At 41.6% G+C, this 18,216-nt stretch overlaps 1 protein-coding gene across 1 annotated transcript in view; it reads right to left on the bottom strand.

Moving 5' to 3' along the window:
• Nucleotides 1-18,216, bottom strand: part of LOC146650439 (uncharacterized) — a 153,374-nt gene that overhangs the window by 6,574 nt on the left and 128,584 nt on the right. The window contains exons 6-11 of the mRNA XM_085385460.1: nucleotides 16,640-16,844; nucleotides 14,694-16,488; nucleotides 13,403-13,576; nucleotides 12,974-13,147; nucleotides 12,620-12,793; nucleotides 5,019-5,192 (exon numbers count right to left, since the gene is read on the bottom strand). Of these exons, the coding sequence (XP_085241586.1) occupies nucleotides 5,019-5,192; nucleotides 12,620-12,793; nucleotides 12,974-13,147; nucleotides 13,403-13,576; nucleotides 14,694-16,488; nucleotides 16,640-16,844 (2,696 nt within the window). The remainder of the gene's footprint in view (nucleotides 1-5,018; nucleotides 5,193-12,619; nucleotides 12,794-12,973; nucleotides 13,148-13,402; nucleotides 13,577-14,693; nucleotides 16,489-16,639; nucleotides 16,845-18,216) is intronic.

Here is an 18,216-nt window from a genome sequence, read left to right as displayed (position 1 = left end):
TAAAGCAAAAATTGGGAAACGTGAAGTCCGAAGTCTTTATATTAAGGGCCATCAGTCAAACAATATTGTTGCTCTGGGTCTAAACAGAGCGCGTTGTGTGTGACATCTTCTTTTGCGCATGCGGGCCGCTTTGAGCGTTCACACTAGAGAGCGTTTGCTGTCGCATTTTATTTGTAGTGTGAACGAGCAGACAAAAAAATCGGATTTGATCAAAAAATCGGAATTGAGCATTAAGACCTGCAGTGTGAACGTAGCCAAAGTTCCAGCAGCGTTGCCCTGGAGTGTTTCTTTCTTTCCTGTGCCTGGCTGGCTTCCTCCTTTCTATTGGGCAAACGCCGACATTTGCCCCAGCGCGCTGCGTTCACAACACTTCAAAAAAAGTTGTTTTTTTTAAGTTGCTGCCCAGCGGGACATTATACGTATATAGATTTATACACACGTCAGTGGGATTTAAAGTTATTTTTCCACAGAGAGAGATCTCATATTAACTCTCACAGTTATGCGTAGGCGGCGGGATAAAAGAAAAGTCATGAACTCAATGCAGCCCAATTTAGTCTGCAGTCACATAGTGACACCTGTTCATCGGCAACAACAGTCCCCGGTAACCCGGACTAATTATAGGGTCGCACCGTAATTTGTGGCTCGATGTTTTTATTTGCATCACTGCGTTTGCATTGCAGCAAACATGAACATTACATATATTTCAATATAATGTAAAAGCAGTCAAAACAACTAACATCAGAAACAGCTGATGTTATTTGTTATATGTCACGGTGTCATTTCCGCTTCTTTCTCCTGTAACAACAGCCCGGCGCCGTGAGCAGTCGCCTTTTTTGCGCTCGCTATCCCTGCACTTTCTACCATCTGCAAACGCCACGGTGTTCGTGTCGTCATGAAAGACATGAACATCGAGCGTAAAAACAAAGGAGACTGCTACCGGCTTTTTATCTGCCGATCGCCGTGCTACGGTTGCAAGAAAAAGAAGCAGAAATGACGTTCTCTACGCGTTGAGACGTTCCCCGTCCGTCGGCTAAACGCTTGATTGAAACTTCAATGCGACAGTGACACCAAGTAGAATTATAAATGTCACATAGCCCCAAACATGTCTTTTTCAAAGCCTGCGGTGAAGAGAAAGGTTGGTGATGAGCACCGACAATTTCAGGAAAGTCGGAAATGCAATATTTCTTTGTTGAGCACAGGGGCACCCCGACCTGTCTCATTTGCACAGAGAAAGTTGCGCTGCACAAGGAATACAATTTGAAACGTCATTACACAACTAGACATGCTGAGCTGGATGCAAAATACCAGGGAGACGAGAGAGCGAACCGGGTTGCCAGTCTTAAAACAGATCTACTGAGGCAGCAAGATTTCTCCAAGAAAGCAACCAAAGAGAATAATGCAGCAGTCGGAGCCACGTGGTTAGTGAGATGATTGCTAAAGCAGGGAAGCCATTCACAGAAGGTGCATTTGTCTAAAAGTGCATATTGCAGGCTGCAAATATAGTCTGTCCGGGAAAGAAAGGTCAGTTTAGCAACATCAGCCTTTCTGCCAACACCGCAGCAGATCGCATTTCTGACCTGTCAAGTGACATTTATGACCAACTGTGTGAGAAAGCCAAATGTTTCAGTGTATACTCAGTCGCTCTTGATGAGACCACAGACATCACCGACACTGCCCAGCTCCCAATGTATGTCCGTGGTGTTGATGACAGTTTTGAAGTGATGGAGGAGCTGCTCACAGTAATTCCAATGCATGGCCAGACCACCGCTCAGCAGATATTTACAAGCTGTGTGATGCCATTGAGAATGTTGGTTTGCCATGGAAGAGGTTTGTTGGAATAACAACAGATGGAGCGCCATCAATGACAGGGAGGAAACATGGACTGGTGGCACAAAACAAACTGGAAGAGGAAGGCGTGGGGGAGGCCATTGCTCTGTACTGCATCATCCATCAGCAGGTCCTTTGCAGCAAATGCCTGAAGTTTGACAATGTGATGTCTATTGTTGTGAAATGCATCAACCAAATCAGATCCAGGGGCTTAAAGCACCGAAGGTTCTGTGCTTTTTTAGAGGAAATGGAGTCAGAATATGGGGATGTGCTCGACTTCACTGAGGTACGTTGGCTCAGCAGGGGAAATGTATTAAAGAGACTTTTTGAGTTGAGAGCAGAAGTGAAGCCTTCATGGAGAAGGATGGAGTTAGTGTTCCTGTGCTAACTGATCCCAAATGGCTCATGGACTCAGCTTTTCTTGTTGATATGACACATGAGCTTAATGTACTGAACAAGACGTTACAAGGCCAGGGGCAACTTGTCAGTGCTGCCTATGACAACGTGAGAGCATTCTCCACAAAACTGGCGCTCTGGAAAGCTCAGCTCTCTCAGACAAACCTTTGCCATTTCCCAGCATGCAAGGCACTCGTGGATGCAGGCACACCATTCAGTGCTGACGAGTATGTTGATGTCATTTTGAGGCTACAGGAGGAATTTGATCACAGATTTGCTGACTTCAAGACACACAGAGCCACCTTTCACATTTTTGCGGACCCCTTCTCCTTTGATGTGCAAGATGCCCCTTCTGTGCTTCAAATGGAGCTCATTGAGCTGCAGTGCAACTCTGAACTCAAAGCAACGTTCAGGGAGGTGAGTGGAAAAGCAGACAAGCTTGGACAATTTTTGAGAGAATTGAGCCCTAGTTTCCCTCGGCTTTCCCGAATGTTCAAGCGGACCATGTGCCTTTTTGGTAGCACATACTTGTGCCAAAAGCTTTTCTTCACTTTGAACTTCAATAAGTCCAAGTACAGGTCCAGACTTGCGGATGATCATCTTTAAGACATACTGAGGGTCGCAACTGCTTCCTCCCTCAGGCCAAATCTGGCTCGGCTATGCGAGAGGAAACGCTGCCAGGTCTCTAGCAGCAAGGAGTAGGCAAGAGAAGCCATGTTCAGAAGAACAGTTCATTTTCTACAGTGTTCCATTCATGTTCAGAAGAAGGTTATAGAACTGTTAATACAGACATTTCAATCTAAATACAGCAGATATAGAAGACTGAAAGAAACACACAAGTTCACTGACTAAAAATATCTTATTATTATTTTATTTATGTATTACAGATTGATTTATTTTCTTATTAATTCTTAATTTGTTTATTTATTTTTCATATTTTGTGTTAAAAAATAAAAATAAAGAGATTTGAGAAGACTGGAATTTTTTAACCATGCCTTTCTTGTGGAAAACCTAATGCGGCCCACCCTCACCCAGACTCTGCCTGCAGCGGCCCCCAGCTAAATTGAGTTTGAGACCCCTGTCCTACACCATAAATCAGTAAGAAAGGGTACGACCTCTCTCATGGCCCCAAGTGGTGTGTGCATGCCAGAGCACTCTGGAAGGCACGCAGAGTCTTTACAGACTACTAAGGATCAAATCTCTATCATCATGCAATCGATTATAAAATTAAGCATGTATGAGTAAATATTTCTAAGCATAAATGACAATCAACAATATAAACCTTACAGCTGGTTTTGATAACAGAATTGATTTGTTTCTCAAATGAGAAAGAACTATCGAGAAACACTCCTAAATCTTTAGTTCTGAACTTTTCCAGTGGGCCAAGGTCGACATTATCTGCTAATGCTAAATAGGCTGCCGTTATTAACTAATGCTAATTTGATGTGAATTAGCATTATGCACTAATGCTAACGCTTACTTTTTAACAATGTGAGTAGCTAATGCTAACACTATTTCCCTTAACTTTATAACAATGTGAACGGCTAATGCTAACACTCTTTTTCCTAGCATTACAACATCTGAGCTGCTAATGCTAAGTAGGCCGCCATTAGCACCTACGTCTAATTTAAGGCAAATATGCATTAGAACCTAATGCTCATATCGTTTTCCTTTGCTTTATAACAATGTGAGCAGCTACTGCTAAATAGCATTAGCTAATAACAGCAGTCTAATTTAATGCAAGTTAGCCTCATTTGCATTATAACGATGTGAGGAGTTAATGCTAAGTATGCTGCCATTAGCGGCTAATTCTAATTAGGGGTGAATAATTATTACCAGCTAATGCTAATATCGTTTTCTCTTTTTCCTTATAACAACTTGAGCAGCTAATGCTAATAGCATTATATTTTGTAAGCAGTTAATGCTAAGTAGGCTGCCATTATTAACTAATACTACGTTGACGTGAATTAGCATTATGCGCTACTGCTAATACTGTTTTCCCTTACTTTTTAACAATGTGAGTGGCTAATTCTAAGTACGCTGCTGTAAATAGCTAATGCTAATTTAATGTGAGTTAGCATTATCCAATAACACTGTTTTCTCTTACTTATTAAAAATGATAGTAGCTAATACTAATACTCTTTTCCGTTGGGTAACAACAAAGTGAGGAGTTAATGGTAAGTAGGCTGCTTTTAGCGGCTTATTCTAATTAGGGGTGAATAATTATTAGCAGCTAATGCTAATATTGTTTTCTCTTCCCTTTTAACAATGCGAGCAGCTAGTGCTAGGTAGGCTAGCTGCTCCTGTCTGCCTATTTTTCACACACACAGACTGAAATGATTCACAGCCTTGTTTCATCCTTCTGTCAGTGTCACTGACTGTCACTGTGACTGTGGACATACAGCATGGGAAACATACACATGGCTCACACTTTATTAGGTGGTATTAGTGGCCACTATCTCAGGTATAGTACACCTGTGACCTAATAAAGTGTATCTAAAGATACAAAATGTTGTCTCTGTCCAAATATTTATGGACCTAACTGTAGGTCTACTTTTAATGAAACTCTCAACATGACTTATCAGTTATCATTAATGTTCCTGCAAACAGACTCCTTGGAGACTCCCTACATAAATATCCATGTACTATCCAGCTAGACTAGTGTGTCTGTCCCTGAAAATATTCCTGCATGTGTGATTGTTCATGTCTCATCTGCAGGAAACAAACAGGAAGTGAGTGAAGGACACAGAAAATGTTTCCAGCTCTTCCTCCTCTATCAGACATTCTCTCCATACCTGAGAGTGTCCAGTCTCCAGCCTGGATCCTTCAGTCCAGTCTCCAGCTGCTTCATTCCTGAGGGACCTGGATGATTGTAGCTCAGGTCCAGCTCTCTCAGATGGGAGGGGTTGGAGCTCAGAACGGAGGCCAAAGAAGTACAGCCTTGCTCTGTGATCAGACAGCCTGACAGACTGCAGAATCAGAATCAGAATCAGAATACTTTATTGATCCCTGGGGGAAATTATTTAATACAAGTCAGAAAAAAAAAAAAAAGAATACATAAGAAAAAAGAGCTAAACTAAGAGAAAAGCAGGAGCGACTGTAACAGGCTGCACGCTGGTTGGCGCATGCGCACTCATGCAGACACACAAAACAACAATCCGTCTGTTATCCATCTCTATGGCAGCATAACTCAGGGATGGTTCAGGGTCACCTGATCCAGCTCGAACTATAAGTTTTATCAAAAAGGAAAGTTTGAAGCTGATCTTCAAAGTAGAGAGGATGTCTGTCTCCTGGACCCTATTTCAGGAAGCCGGTTTAGGGCAAACTCTGAGTAAGTATACCCTGAGTTAACGAAAACTCTGGGTTTTCAGTTTCACAAAGCGAGTTTAGATTAATTTTGAGTGAGTCACTATGACACTCCGTGAAGCTAACCTGCCCCCTAGCAGGTTTACTTCAACTAACCCTGACGTTCTCCGCCTCTTTGTCAGAAACCTGACTGTAGGAAGTGTCGGACATGGCGTGCCCCTTCCTTGAAGAGCCAGTAGATGTTGAAGCCCAAATTCTCCGCAGAGCTCTCCGCCGGGAGAGCGTGATTAGAGCGTGTTTGGACATTTTATCATTTCCTGATGATTTCCTGTGTGAACGTTACCGTTTGTCAGCACAATCTACAATTTATTTGAATAACATCCTCAGGCCTAATATTGCTCATAAGACACATCGCGGACATGCTCTCAGTTCATTGCATATTATTTGTATTGCACTTCGGTTTTTTGCAAACGGGAGCTTTCTGTATAATATTGGTGACGCTGAGCACGTTTCCAAGGCTACCGTCTGTCGGGCAGTCAGGAATGTTACAGTTGCACTGAAACATCTCCTGTACTCGTCTGTGGTGTTCCCCGGTCATAGACCCACAAGATTTATCAAAGAGGGATTCCACAAAATTGCAGGTATCAGGATGAACAAAACTTAATTCATGATGTGGTGATACTTGAACTACTACTTAAATTTTACATTTATTTTCAGGGTTCCCAGGCGTGATTGGCTGTACAGATGGCACTCACATTCCAATCATTGCTCCTTCAGTAAATGAAGGAGACCATGTGAACAGGAAGTCTTTCCACAGCATTAATGTACAGGTACATAGTTCCCTGTAGCATTTCAAACTAAAAAATTTTTTCATTATAGTAATGGATGCTAATTTGTGTTCTCTGCACTGTGAAGATCATATGTGATGCTGCCAACATTATCACAAATGTGGAAGCCAAGTGGCCAGCCTCTGTGAGTGGTGGTGGTGGAGGACCCCCACCTGTTTTTCGGGCCTCCGCTTTTTTTCTAGTGGCCATAACGGGTCACATTTGAGCATACAGAGTAAGCAAATATGTACTTGTAATGTGCTCAGATAATTTCAATACGTGCCTACAGAAAGAAAATTAATGTAGCCTCTAACTGCAATTGATTTACATAGGACAAACAGACCAAGCACTATGGCTCATAATACAATTTCACCTTACCTGTTTGGACTATATTTTTATATTTCATTTTTACTTGCTGCCAGGAACGTTTGGGGCCTGTTGGGTTGCACCTGCGCTCACATCACATCACAAAATAAAATGTATAAAATAAAAAATAAAATATAATAAATAACGTGTTAAATGGGTGGAAATCCCTAGATCAATGTTTAAATTAACACTCATGCATTGACTCTGTTGGCTATGTTTTGCCATGCATGCTCCCTTTCTTTTGCAGCTGAGGCTGTGTTACTTTTTTTTCTGCAAAATTTGCATGTTATCGGCATATGCTGCCATCAGAATTTCGGCCTCAAGCGCTGTAAAATACATTGACCGCGCCTTCTTTCCCTCCGTCTCCATGGTGACTCGCTTAATCTGTGCTCCACTAATCAGGGCTTTATGTATCCTCGTGCGCGCGCTTAACTTGGGGTTAGAGCAACTCCGAGTTGATTGAACTACTTGTTATCAGCTTTTCTGAAACCGAATATTCCGAGTTGGACAGTTCGGTGTTACTCAACCCTGAGTATCGTTTTTCACTCTGAGTTTTCTAAACCGGCTTTCTGAAATAGGGCCCTGAACTCAAACTGGGAGCTGCTTCCACACCCAGTCCAACATAGCCAGGCTTTCTTTGCTGCTTTGACAAAACAACAAATCCCAGTCAGAGATGATGAGCATCATCACAGTGATGATCATTTCTCTGTAACCCAGGCTTTCTACTTCAGGATCTGTGCACGCTCACAGAACAAGGAGACCTTTAAACATCATTTCACTAACTGGATGGACTGAGCTCAGCCTACAGATGAACTGGATTAATAAAGATTTGACCTCAGTGTGCTCAGTGTTACTGTCTATTCCTAACATATTCCTAACATGATAGCTGCACTTTAGAACTCTAAAACTGGAACTGACACATATTTAAACTCTACATGTCACTCAGTACATTCAGTTCTGACACTCGCCCACAGTCCAACAAAGGAAACATGGAGATCACATCAGTTTGTCACCAAAGTCTAATTATTCCAGAGGGCAGTGTTGATACAACTAAAGTTATTTTTAAGCAAAGTTGAGTTTTTTATCGTCGGAGTACTTCATGTCTGAAGTATCACTTAAATGCATTACACGCTGTTGATAGCAGCAAACAAACCACCCAAACAAACAGAGTTGGGAGGCTTGGGCAGACTACGTAGATTCAGCTAGTGGGAGGAGTCAAGATAAACCAAAGAAAGACAAGCTAACAGACGCCAGAGTGAAGTGAGTAGCTACAAACTTCAGGCCGATTAGTGTTGTTGAAGAAGTCGGTCTGAGGAACGTTCTTAGGATCAACAAATGACGGCATGTATGAGCCTCCCTCAAGACACACCATCACAAGAAGAACACATGAGCTGTAGAAAAAGGAGAGACTACGAAAGCCACGGCGTTACAACGTGCACCAGCTGTTGGTCTCTCTGTAGACCCGGGAGTTACAGTACATGATATTAATGAAGAGTGGGAGCTGCATTCTATAGCAAACAATTTGTTATGAGGTAATCAGCTGATCTTACTTTAACCGGAAGCCCTTCACAGTAATTGCAATGCCTTTATTTTGTCCAACTACCATCAGTTCGTCTGTACTGATGGTAACTTAAAGTCACACTAATGCAGTTTAGTTTGTATAGTGTAAGTAGTAGAAGTATACTACAGTACCCTGATCACTGATAGGTTAGGTTTATGTAGATATACACCTTTGTGTTTAACATTACTGCATTATAGTACTGTGATCTTTGACCTTATCAATGGTTATGTTAGCTATACCGACGTATGCATATAACTGGATATGTATCTTATCTATTCATCTTATTTGTCATGTATTTGTATTGTGTACTTCCTTTTTGTAAGAAACCACACACGTGATCACAGCCACAAGAATCAATCAGTGAAAGAATAAAGTGCCTCAAACCAAACCTTAAGCTCCTTATTCCACACGCTGGGCCTTCAGTGGTGCTCTGGCTGACACACCAGAGTGACTGGAGTGCTAAAGAGTGAATCGGACACACCAGTGTAATCCCTGATATCTCCACTACATTTAATCGTCCTTCAGCCTGTGGCTGCAGTTAGCTGGTCTGCTAGTTAGCTGGTGTGCTAGTTAGCCGGTGTGCTATTTAGCCGGTTCGCTAGTCAGCTGGTGTGCTAGTTAGCTGGTATGCTAGTTAGCCGGTTCGCTAGTCGGCTGGTGTCCTAGTTAGCCAGTGTGCTAGTTAGCCAGTTCGCTAGTCAGCTGGTCTGCTACTTAGCTGGTTTGCTAGATAGCCGGTGTGCTAGTTAGCTGGTGTGCTAATTAGCAGAAATGTGACTTTACAGCTCGGCCTCACTCACTGACATTAGTCAGATATGACTGAATCTATATCGCACTTAAAGCTTTCTGTAAATGAAAGGCTCAGCGAAAACGAGGCACTTCAGTCAATTTTAAAACACACACTCTGAATATAACCTGATCCAGACCAGGTTATAGGTTCAGCATCAGTAACCACGGTGATGTAGCCAGGTAAACACTTATGCATTTATGCTCACAATCACTCCAGTTAACCCAGCATGCATGTTTTTGGACTGTGGGAGGAAGCAGAGAACCTGAAGACAACCTAGACAGGCCACACTATCACCCTTATTTACAGAATTATAATTTAATTGGGTGATAAAGTAAAGAAAATAAATATTTTAATAAAAAAATATTCATAAATGAACTATTATTCAAATGGGTGGCTGTAGCTCAGGTGGCAGAGCAGGTCAGCCACTAATCAGAAGGTCGGTGGTTCGATCCCAGGCTGCACCCTGGCTGCATGCCAAATATCCTTGGGCAAGATACTAACCCCATGTTTGCCTACTGGTGGTGGTCAGAGGGCCCGGTGGCGCCTGTGTCCGGCAGCCTCGCCTCTGTCAGTGCGCCCCAGGGCAGCTGTGGCTACAATGTAGCTTGCCATCGCCAGTGTGTGAATGTGTGTGTGAACGGGTGGATGACTGAATGTAGTGTAAAGCGCTTTGGGGTGCTATGGACTAGAAAAGCGCTATACAAATGCAGGCCATTTATTATTCAAGTAAGTAAGTAGAATATATTTATATAGCACATAATCTCGTTTGTATAGAAATGTCTTCAGCTGCTTTTTCAAAGAGTCAGTGGAGTCTAGACAGCATAAAGATAACAGCAGGGAGTTCCACAGCCTCGGTGCCTGAAAAGCTCGATCTCCACGTGTGTTGAACCGAATCCGTGGGACCAACAGTGACCTCTGACCTAAAGACCTAAGTGCTCGGTATGAAACATGAGGTTTCAACAGGTCAGCGATGCACTGAGGAGCTTCACCATGTACAGCTCTAAAAGTTATGAGTATAATGTTAAAATGAACCCTAAAATTTAGTGGCAACCAATGAAGAGAAGCCAAAACTGGAGTAATGTGTGACCTCTTGTTTGTGCCAGTTAAAAGTCTCGCCGCAGCATTCTGTACAGTGTGACGCTCCAGAGCTGATTTGTTGAGACAAGTAAAAAGACCATTACAATACTCCAAGTGAGAAGAGATAAAAGCATGAAGAATCATCTCAAGTTCTGCCTTTGACACCAGTCTGAGTTTAGAAATGTTTCTTAGATGATAAAAACAGTTTTGAAACAGTTGTTTAGAGAGTTTCTCAAGCAACATTGAACTGTCGAAAATAACACCTAAGTTTCTGAGACTCGATTTAATGGAAGGACCTAAAAACTGATCTGCTGCCTAATTTCTGAAGACATGTGATCAGGAGCAATGATCAAAGTTTCTGTTTATCCGTATTAAACTGGAGAAAGTTGAAGTTTCACAATTATTTGATTCCTGAAAGACAATAATTTAAACAAGAAAATGTATCAAACTGAGAATCTTTGAAAGAACAGTATAACTTAATGTCTGAATGTCATCAGCGTAGAGATGACAAGAAATATTATTGTAATATCTGATAATTTGGCCTAGAGCAGGGGTGGGGAACTCCAGGCCTCGAGGGCCGGTGTCCTGCAGGTTTTAGGTCTAACCCTGGGTCAGCACACCTGAATCAAATTCATTACCAGGCCTCTGGAGAACTTCAGGACGTGTTGAGGAGGAATTTAACCATTTAAATCAGATGTGATGGATCAAGGAAACATCTAAAAACTGCAGGACACCAGCCCTCGAGGCCTGGCGTTTGTCACCTGTGGCCTAGAGGACGTATATAAACCAAAAAGAGAATCGGGCCTAAAACAGATCCTTGAGGTACCCCAGAAGGCAGAACGGATGTTTCAGACAACACATGATTCATACAGACAGTCAAAGATCTCTCAGATACAGTAGATATGACAAACCATTTTGAAGCAACACCAGTAATCCTGAACAAGTCCTTCAGCCTATTTATCATGATGCTGTGATCAACAGTATCAAAAGCAGAGGAGAGATCCAACTCAGTACACTCTCCAGAGTCTGCTGCCATCAGAATGTCACCACACACTTTAAGTTAAGCCATCTCAGTGGAGGACAGTTTACAGAAACCAGACTGGAAAATGTCCAGAACACTGTTTTTCTCCAGAAAGTCAATAAGTTGTTCTGCAACTGTTTTTTCCAAGTTCGTTCAACGATTCATTACAATCAGATTTAGTATAGACTGGTACACGAGGAATATCAGGAGAGACAATTTTCATAATTGTATCAAACAATACTTTGGGATTGTTCTTTTCTGAAGCCATTAGATTTGAAAAATATTCAGTTCCAGCTTTTTTATCATGTCGTTAAGTGAGGATATTGATTCCTTGAGATGTACTCGATGAACCTCAAGCTTGGAAGCCTTCCATAAACGTTCTAACTTGACAGAATATCTCCTGAAATTTTGAGTATTTTCATTTATCCAGGGATAGAAATTTGAAGAATGGACAACACTTTGCTTCAGAGGTGCCGCTGTATCTAAATAAAGTGGACAAAGTGTTGTCTCCAAGAGTTTAGCTGATTTAGAGTGGCCAGGTACGGTGAGTGTGCTCCGGTTAAAGAACACGGAGGCAGACTTCCAAGTTCAGCTGATTTATTCGGTCTGTAGTGATAATACAGTCACCTGACCTAAACCCAGTGGAGATGGTTTGGGATCAGTGTTGGGCAAGTGACTTTGAACAAGTAATTATAGTTAGTAGTTACCAAGAAGTAACTAGTAACTATACTACTAACTATAGTTAACTCTACATAGTTACTTAGAGTTAAAATATTGTAAGTTACTAAAAGTAATTAATTACTTGAAAAGTAACTATTGTGTTACTTTAAAAAAAGTTCAACCCTCTGGGGTCCAGGGTATAATTGGCCATTTTTAACTACTTTTGTTTTGACCTCTATATTCCACCTTTAAAAACTATTTACTTTGCCTTGTTTGGTATCATTCTTTTCAGCACAACCTCACGTGTCTGAATTTATAGTTATGTTTTCATTTTGACAAACTGTATTAACACAATTGACCTAAAATCAGACAAAAAACAATATGAGTAGAAAAAGTTATATTTTTTACTGTTACAACCACAAACATGTTTAATAAATCATTAACTTGAAATCTAAATATAAATGGTGAATTTTAATATTTTAATAATATTTTAATAATAATAATAATAATGGATTGCATTTATTATTAAAGCCCTTAAAGTGCTTTACAATGCCACTATTCATTCACTCTCACATTCACACACTGGTGGAGGCAACTACAGTTGTAGCCACAGCTGCCCTGGGACAGACAGAAGCGAGGCTGCCATATTGTAATAAGTAATTCAGAGTCCAATTATCCACTCAAATGTAAATAAAAGTTCACTTGACAGCTGTATAAAGGTTACCTGTTTATACAATAATATAAGTCACATTTCAAATGATCATCTGTGGAAAAGTTTGAATCCTGACCTGAGAGTTTCCACTGCACACTGTGAACTCTTTAGTCCAGCAGACAGAAGCTTCACTCCTGAATCCTGCAGGTCAGAGTTACTCAGGTCCAGCTCTCTCAGACTGGAGGACTGGGAGCTGAGGACTGAGGACAGAGCTTCACAGCTTCTCTCTGATAGGTTACAGCCACTCAGTCTGAAAAATAAAAGACAATCTATAAAACAAGTACTCATGTAGAGTTTGTTAATACATTTCACAACATTAAATCTTGACTTTCTATTTTTAGAGGAAACATAAACATACTAAGAAACAACATCATATGTATGAACTTAAATAATTGAATAATTCTAACAACAAACTGTTTTCTGATCTGACCTCAGAGTATTCAGTTCACAGTTTAAACGTTGTAGTCCAGCAGACAGAAGCTTCACTCCTGAATCCTGCAGCTTTCTGATACTCAGGTCCAGCTCTGTCAGACTAGAGGACTGCGAGCTGAGAACTGAGGACAGAGCTTCACAGTTTCCCTCTGAGAGTTCACAGATGTTAAGTCTGAAGATAAAAACATGAATAAAGATTGATGTTAAAGTGTAATCAGGGTGCAATAGCTTATTGTCTTGTGCTGAGCAGGTTAGTAAAGCTTCACTTTAACTTAGAAATGAATAAAAATGCTATGAAACAAGGATAACTGGATAAAGTTTACCTTTACTGGTTAAATAATTGATTATTTTTGTTAGTTGATATAAACAAAACCAAACATCAAACATATAAACAAACAGAACTAAACAGAATACAAATTGATCTGACCTCAGAATATTCAGTTTGGCGTGTGGACTCTCCACTGCAGCAGACAGACGCTTTACTGCTGAAGCCTTCAGGATGTTGGTACTCAGGTCCAGCTCTCTCAGACTACAGGACTGGGAGCTGACCACTGACAACAACTTTTCACAGCCTTCCTCTGAGACGTTACAGCTGCTCAGTCTGAGAGAGAAAGGGAAAAAACAAAACAAAAAACAATATATGTGATCAAATGAAATTTGTTTATATGTTGAACCTTTAAAAAAAAAAAAAAAAAAAAAAACCTATGACACTATGAGTGCTACCAGTCCAGTGCACACGATTGGTACCTTGATGGTACCTTGCTCAGGGGTACCATCAAGGTAGCTGTTCGGTGGATTCGACCCCTGACCTTATGATCATGGGGCGACCACTCTGCCTACTGAGCTAATACTTCTGTGTACACTATCATACAATATTAACTAAAACAATTATTTTAGAAAATCTTACTAATTCAGTGATTGTTATGCTATTTAACTGTGAGTAACACTGGATTTTAAACACTAGCTGTATAAAACTCCTCCTGTTAAAGGTGTGTATAAAGGAGATGAGCTGAAATGCAGACTTCATGGAGAATGTTTGCTGTCAGGATATATCAAAGACAAAGCAGAGATCCATCCAGTCTCTTCCACTAAGCCCACAGAGGGACAGACAACCACTCTCACTCACACCTGCATGAAGTTTAGATCACCAGGTAACCTAACTGCATGTCTGTGGACAGTGGGAAGAAACTGTAGAGGACCCAGAGACAACCCACTGTAATTCTGTGGGAACACTGGTTATGGAAGCCTTACAGTTAGATATGAATACTGTCAAGAAACAGGACCTGAGTGGCAATTTCAATTATGAAGCCCAAGTTTTCCCTCCATCCTGGATGAAAACAGGACAGTCACAGCAGAGATTTATAATAAAAAAGGGAGAGTGTGCACTGAAAGTGAGATAAAAAACAAACTGCTGGATTTGGAGACGTGAACAAGCTGACAATAATAAACCTGTCAGAGGGGCTGAAGGATCAGAGCTCATGTTCTTATTGGCTGGGCCTGGATTGTACTTTGATAAGAGATATAGACAAAAATGTGTCAGAAATACTGACACGGCCTGCTGGACTGAAAAATATTTACTGAGTGAATGATAATCATTTAATTCACTATTTTTATGTTTTTTAACTGTTCTTTGAACTCAGCATTTCTGATTTATGTCCCATGGTTTTAAGATTTTTATCGATTATAAGATTTTAAGCAATGAGTTCATGTTTACTTACAGAGCTTTATTGGAGGCTTTGACCACTGGCAGCATTCTCAGAAGAGCCTCCTCTGAAGCAGAGTATTTCTTAAAGTCAAACTCATCCAGATCTTCTTCTGATGACAGTAAGATGAAGGTCAGAGCTGAGCACTGAGCAGGAGACAGTTTACCTGTGGAGAGACTTCCTGAAGTCCTGTATTGTTGGATCTCCTCCACTAGAGAACGATCATTCAGTTCATTCAGACAGTGGAACAGATTGATGCTTTTCTCTGCAGACAGATTCTTACTGAGCTTCTCCTTGATGTGTTGAACTGTTTTCCTATTGGTCTGTGAGCTACTTCCTGTCTGTGTCAGCAGACCTCGTAGGAGACTCTGATTGGTCTGCAGTGAAAGACCCAGGAGGAAGCGGAGGAACAAGTCCAGGTGTCCATTTGGACTCTGCAAGGCCTTGTTCACAGCACTCTGGTGAAAAGATTCTTTTTGGTTTAAAAAGCTAAAACTCTTGGAGGTTATTTGTTTTTGTTCAAGAAGATTTTTTCCAGAGTTGATGAAGGCCAGATGGACATGAAGAGCAGCCAGAAACTCCTGAACACTCAGATGGATGAAGCAGAACACCTTGTCCTGGTACAGTCCTCTCTCCTCTTTAAAGATCTGTGTGAACACTCCTGAGTACACTGAGGCTGCTCTGATATGGATGCCACACTCTGTCAGGTCTGATTCATAGAAGATCAGGTTTCCTTTCTGCAGCTGATCAAAAGCCAGTTTTCCCAGAGACTCCATCATCTTCCTGCTCTCTGGACTCCAGTGTGGATCTGTCTCAGCTCCTCCATCATACTTGACCTTCTTCACTTTGGCCTGAACCACCAGGAAGTGGATGTACATCTCAGTCAGGGTCTTGGGCAGCTGTCCTCCCTCTCTGGTTTCCAGCACATCCTCCAGAACTGTAGCAGTGATCCAGCAGAAGACTGGGATGTGGCACATGATGTGGAGGCTTCGAGCTTTCTTGATGTGGGAGATGATCCTGCTGGCCTGCTCCTCATCTCTGAATCTCTTCCTGAAGTACTCCTCCTTCTGTGGGTCAGTGAACCCTCTCACCTCTGTAACCATGCCAACACAGTCAGGAGGGATCTGATTGGCTGCTGCAGGTCGTGTGGTTATCCAGAGGCGAGCAGAGGGAAGCAGTTTCCCCCTGATGAGGTTTATCAGCAGCACATCCACTGAGGTGGACTTTCTAGGGTCAGTTAGGATTGTAGTTTTGTGGAAGTCCAGAGGAAGTCGACACTCATCCAGACCATCAAAGATGAACACAACCTGGAAGTCTTCAAAGCTGCAGATTCCTGCTTCTTTGGTTTCAGTAAAGAAGCGATGAACAAGTCCCACCAAGCTGAACTTTTCCTCTTTCAGCACATTCAGCTCTCTGAAAGTGAATGGAAATATGAACTGGATGTCCTGGTTGGCTTTGTTTTCAGCCCAGTCCAGGCTGTATTTCTGTGTTAAGACTGTTTTCCCAATGCCAGCCACTCCCTTTGTCAGCACTGTTCTGATTGGTTCATCTCTTCCAGGTGAGGCTTTAAAGATGTCTTCTTGTCTGATTGTTGTTTCAGGTCTGTCTGGTTTCCTGGATGCTGTTTCCATCTGTCTGACCTCATGTTCATCATTGACCTCTGCAGTCCCTCCCTCTGTGATGTAGAGCTCTGTGTAGATCTGATTCAGGAGGGTTGGGTTTCCTGCTATAGCGATGCCCTCAAACACACACTGGAACTTCTTCTTCAGGGTGGATTTAAGGTTACGATGACAAACAGCAGCTGGAAGTTCTGAATAATAATAATAAAAATACAACTTCAACAATCACATTTTACAAAATGCTGATGACAATTTCTGACCCACTGAGAAATGACTGAACACACTGGTGTCACAAGTCTCTCATTTATCCAGCAGCTTAAATCTTTAGATAAATCCTCTTACGTCTCTGCAGACGGTCAGCCAGCTCCTCCTGCTTCATTCTCCTCAGGAAGTCCACTGTGATCTTCACAAATGCCTCTCTGCTGTTTCTCCTCTGCTCATCATCTTCCCTCTGAAACTCCAAGCACTGGGGCTTATTTGGATTCAGAGCCTTCTGGATCTTCTTCAGCTCATTCTTCACAAAAGTGATGATGTTGTCCTCCAGCAGCTGGAACAGAATACTTTATGAATGACCCACCACTCTGAACTTCAGTCTCCACAACATCCACTTCCGTACGATCAAGGGGCATATCATCCACGAAGTCTTTACCAATTATAGGTTTGACTTTATCTTATTAACTGAGACTTTCTCCACAACTCCATGATCCCAAAACGTTGATGCTGTTCATATGAATGCAGTGATTTAAGTGGGAGAAACATTTCACTGGTGTTCAGAGCTGAACTACCAACAGGTTGAGAATCGAAGCCAGAAACTTGGAGATGTTTCAGGTGACTCATACAGACAACTGGTCTTAAAGGTAGATATTAAGATATTACGTATCGGTATCGGTCAGATACTGACCTAAATTACTGGATCGGATAACGGAGAGGAATAAAAAATGTAATCTGATCCATTAAATATCAAAAAAGCACCTCACAGAACTTGCGACACGGCATAACTCGGCTCATAACCGTAGCACGTCGGAGCAGTGTGCTCACGTGATAGAGCGGCTGTATGTATTTGTAGCTTCGCTAACAACCCGTCATTTCATCTCCGAGGAAGTTTTCCCAGAGAGAAGTAAAGCAAGTGTGTAAGTTCATCTCTGAATGTTTGTAAAGCATTCCAGCGTTAAGCCTAACAACCGATATATGAAGCGACTGCCTCTCTCTCTCCTTCTCCTGCTGCTACTTCAATCATGAAACTGCTTAATGATCAGCTGATCGGCTTTTCTGTCGCGAGTCCGTCTCTCTTGTTTGTTTTTGGCCCACTTTGCACCAGAAAGAGGAAACCAGCGGCTGAACAACAGCAGCACGTTTAAGCTTGATAAGCTGTGGTTAGAATTTATTTAATATTACTTTCTACACCAGGATCCTTTTCTACGTAGCTGACGGCTGGTAACTGTGCAGGGGCGGATCTAGCAAAGTTTAGCCAGGGGGGCCGATAGGGCATGAACAGGGAAAAGGGGGCACAAAGATAGTTAGCTGTCGATGATTTTCTCAGTAAGATTGTAGGATTTTGAGTTATTCTTCAGATTTATTTAAACTCCTATATTGTGCAGTGTTGAGCGACCCATAATTTCTAAATACTTTTCATAAGAGCAGCCAGACTTTCAGCTAGTTTTTCTTTTTTAAGAGCTCAAAGATATTGAAGAAACAGTTATTCAGCTTCATTCCCACTGATCTCGACTACAAACTGTTTCACTTTGGTTTCTGTTTAAAGCCTCAATGTTTAAAACGTTTCCCTGTGATCACATTTGCACCGTCTGATTTCAAAGTTTGTTTTCTTTTGGTCATTTAGTTTACAGAGTCCTTGGTGTTCTGAAAAGGACCTATAAATAAATGTATTATTATTAATACTAATAATAAAGTAGTTGTTGTAC

This window comes from Rhamphochromis longiceps, linkage group LG16 (genome assembly GCF_057381845.1).
Source record: "Rhamphochromis longiceps isolate RC_006_pf linkage group LG16, R_longiceps_female_GT1.1, whole genome shotgun sequence".
In the NCBI taxonomy this organism is placed as follows: Eukaryota; Metazoa; Chordata; class Actinopteri; order Cichliformes; family Cichlidae; genus Rhamphochromis; species Rhamphochromis longiceps.
Note: the sequence above shows the minus strand (reverse complement) of the source record. Positions and strands in the feature narration are given on the sequence as shown.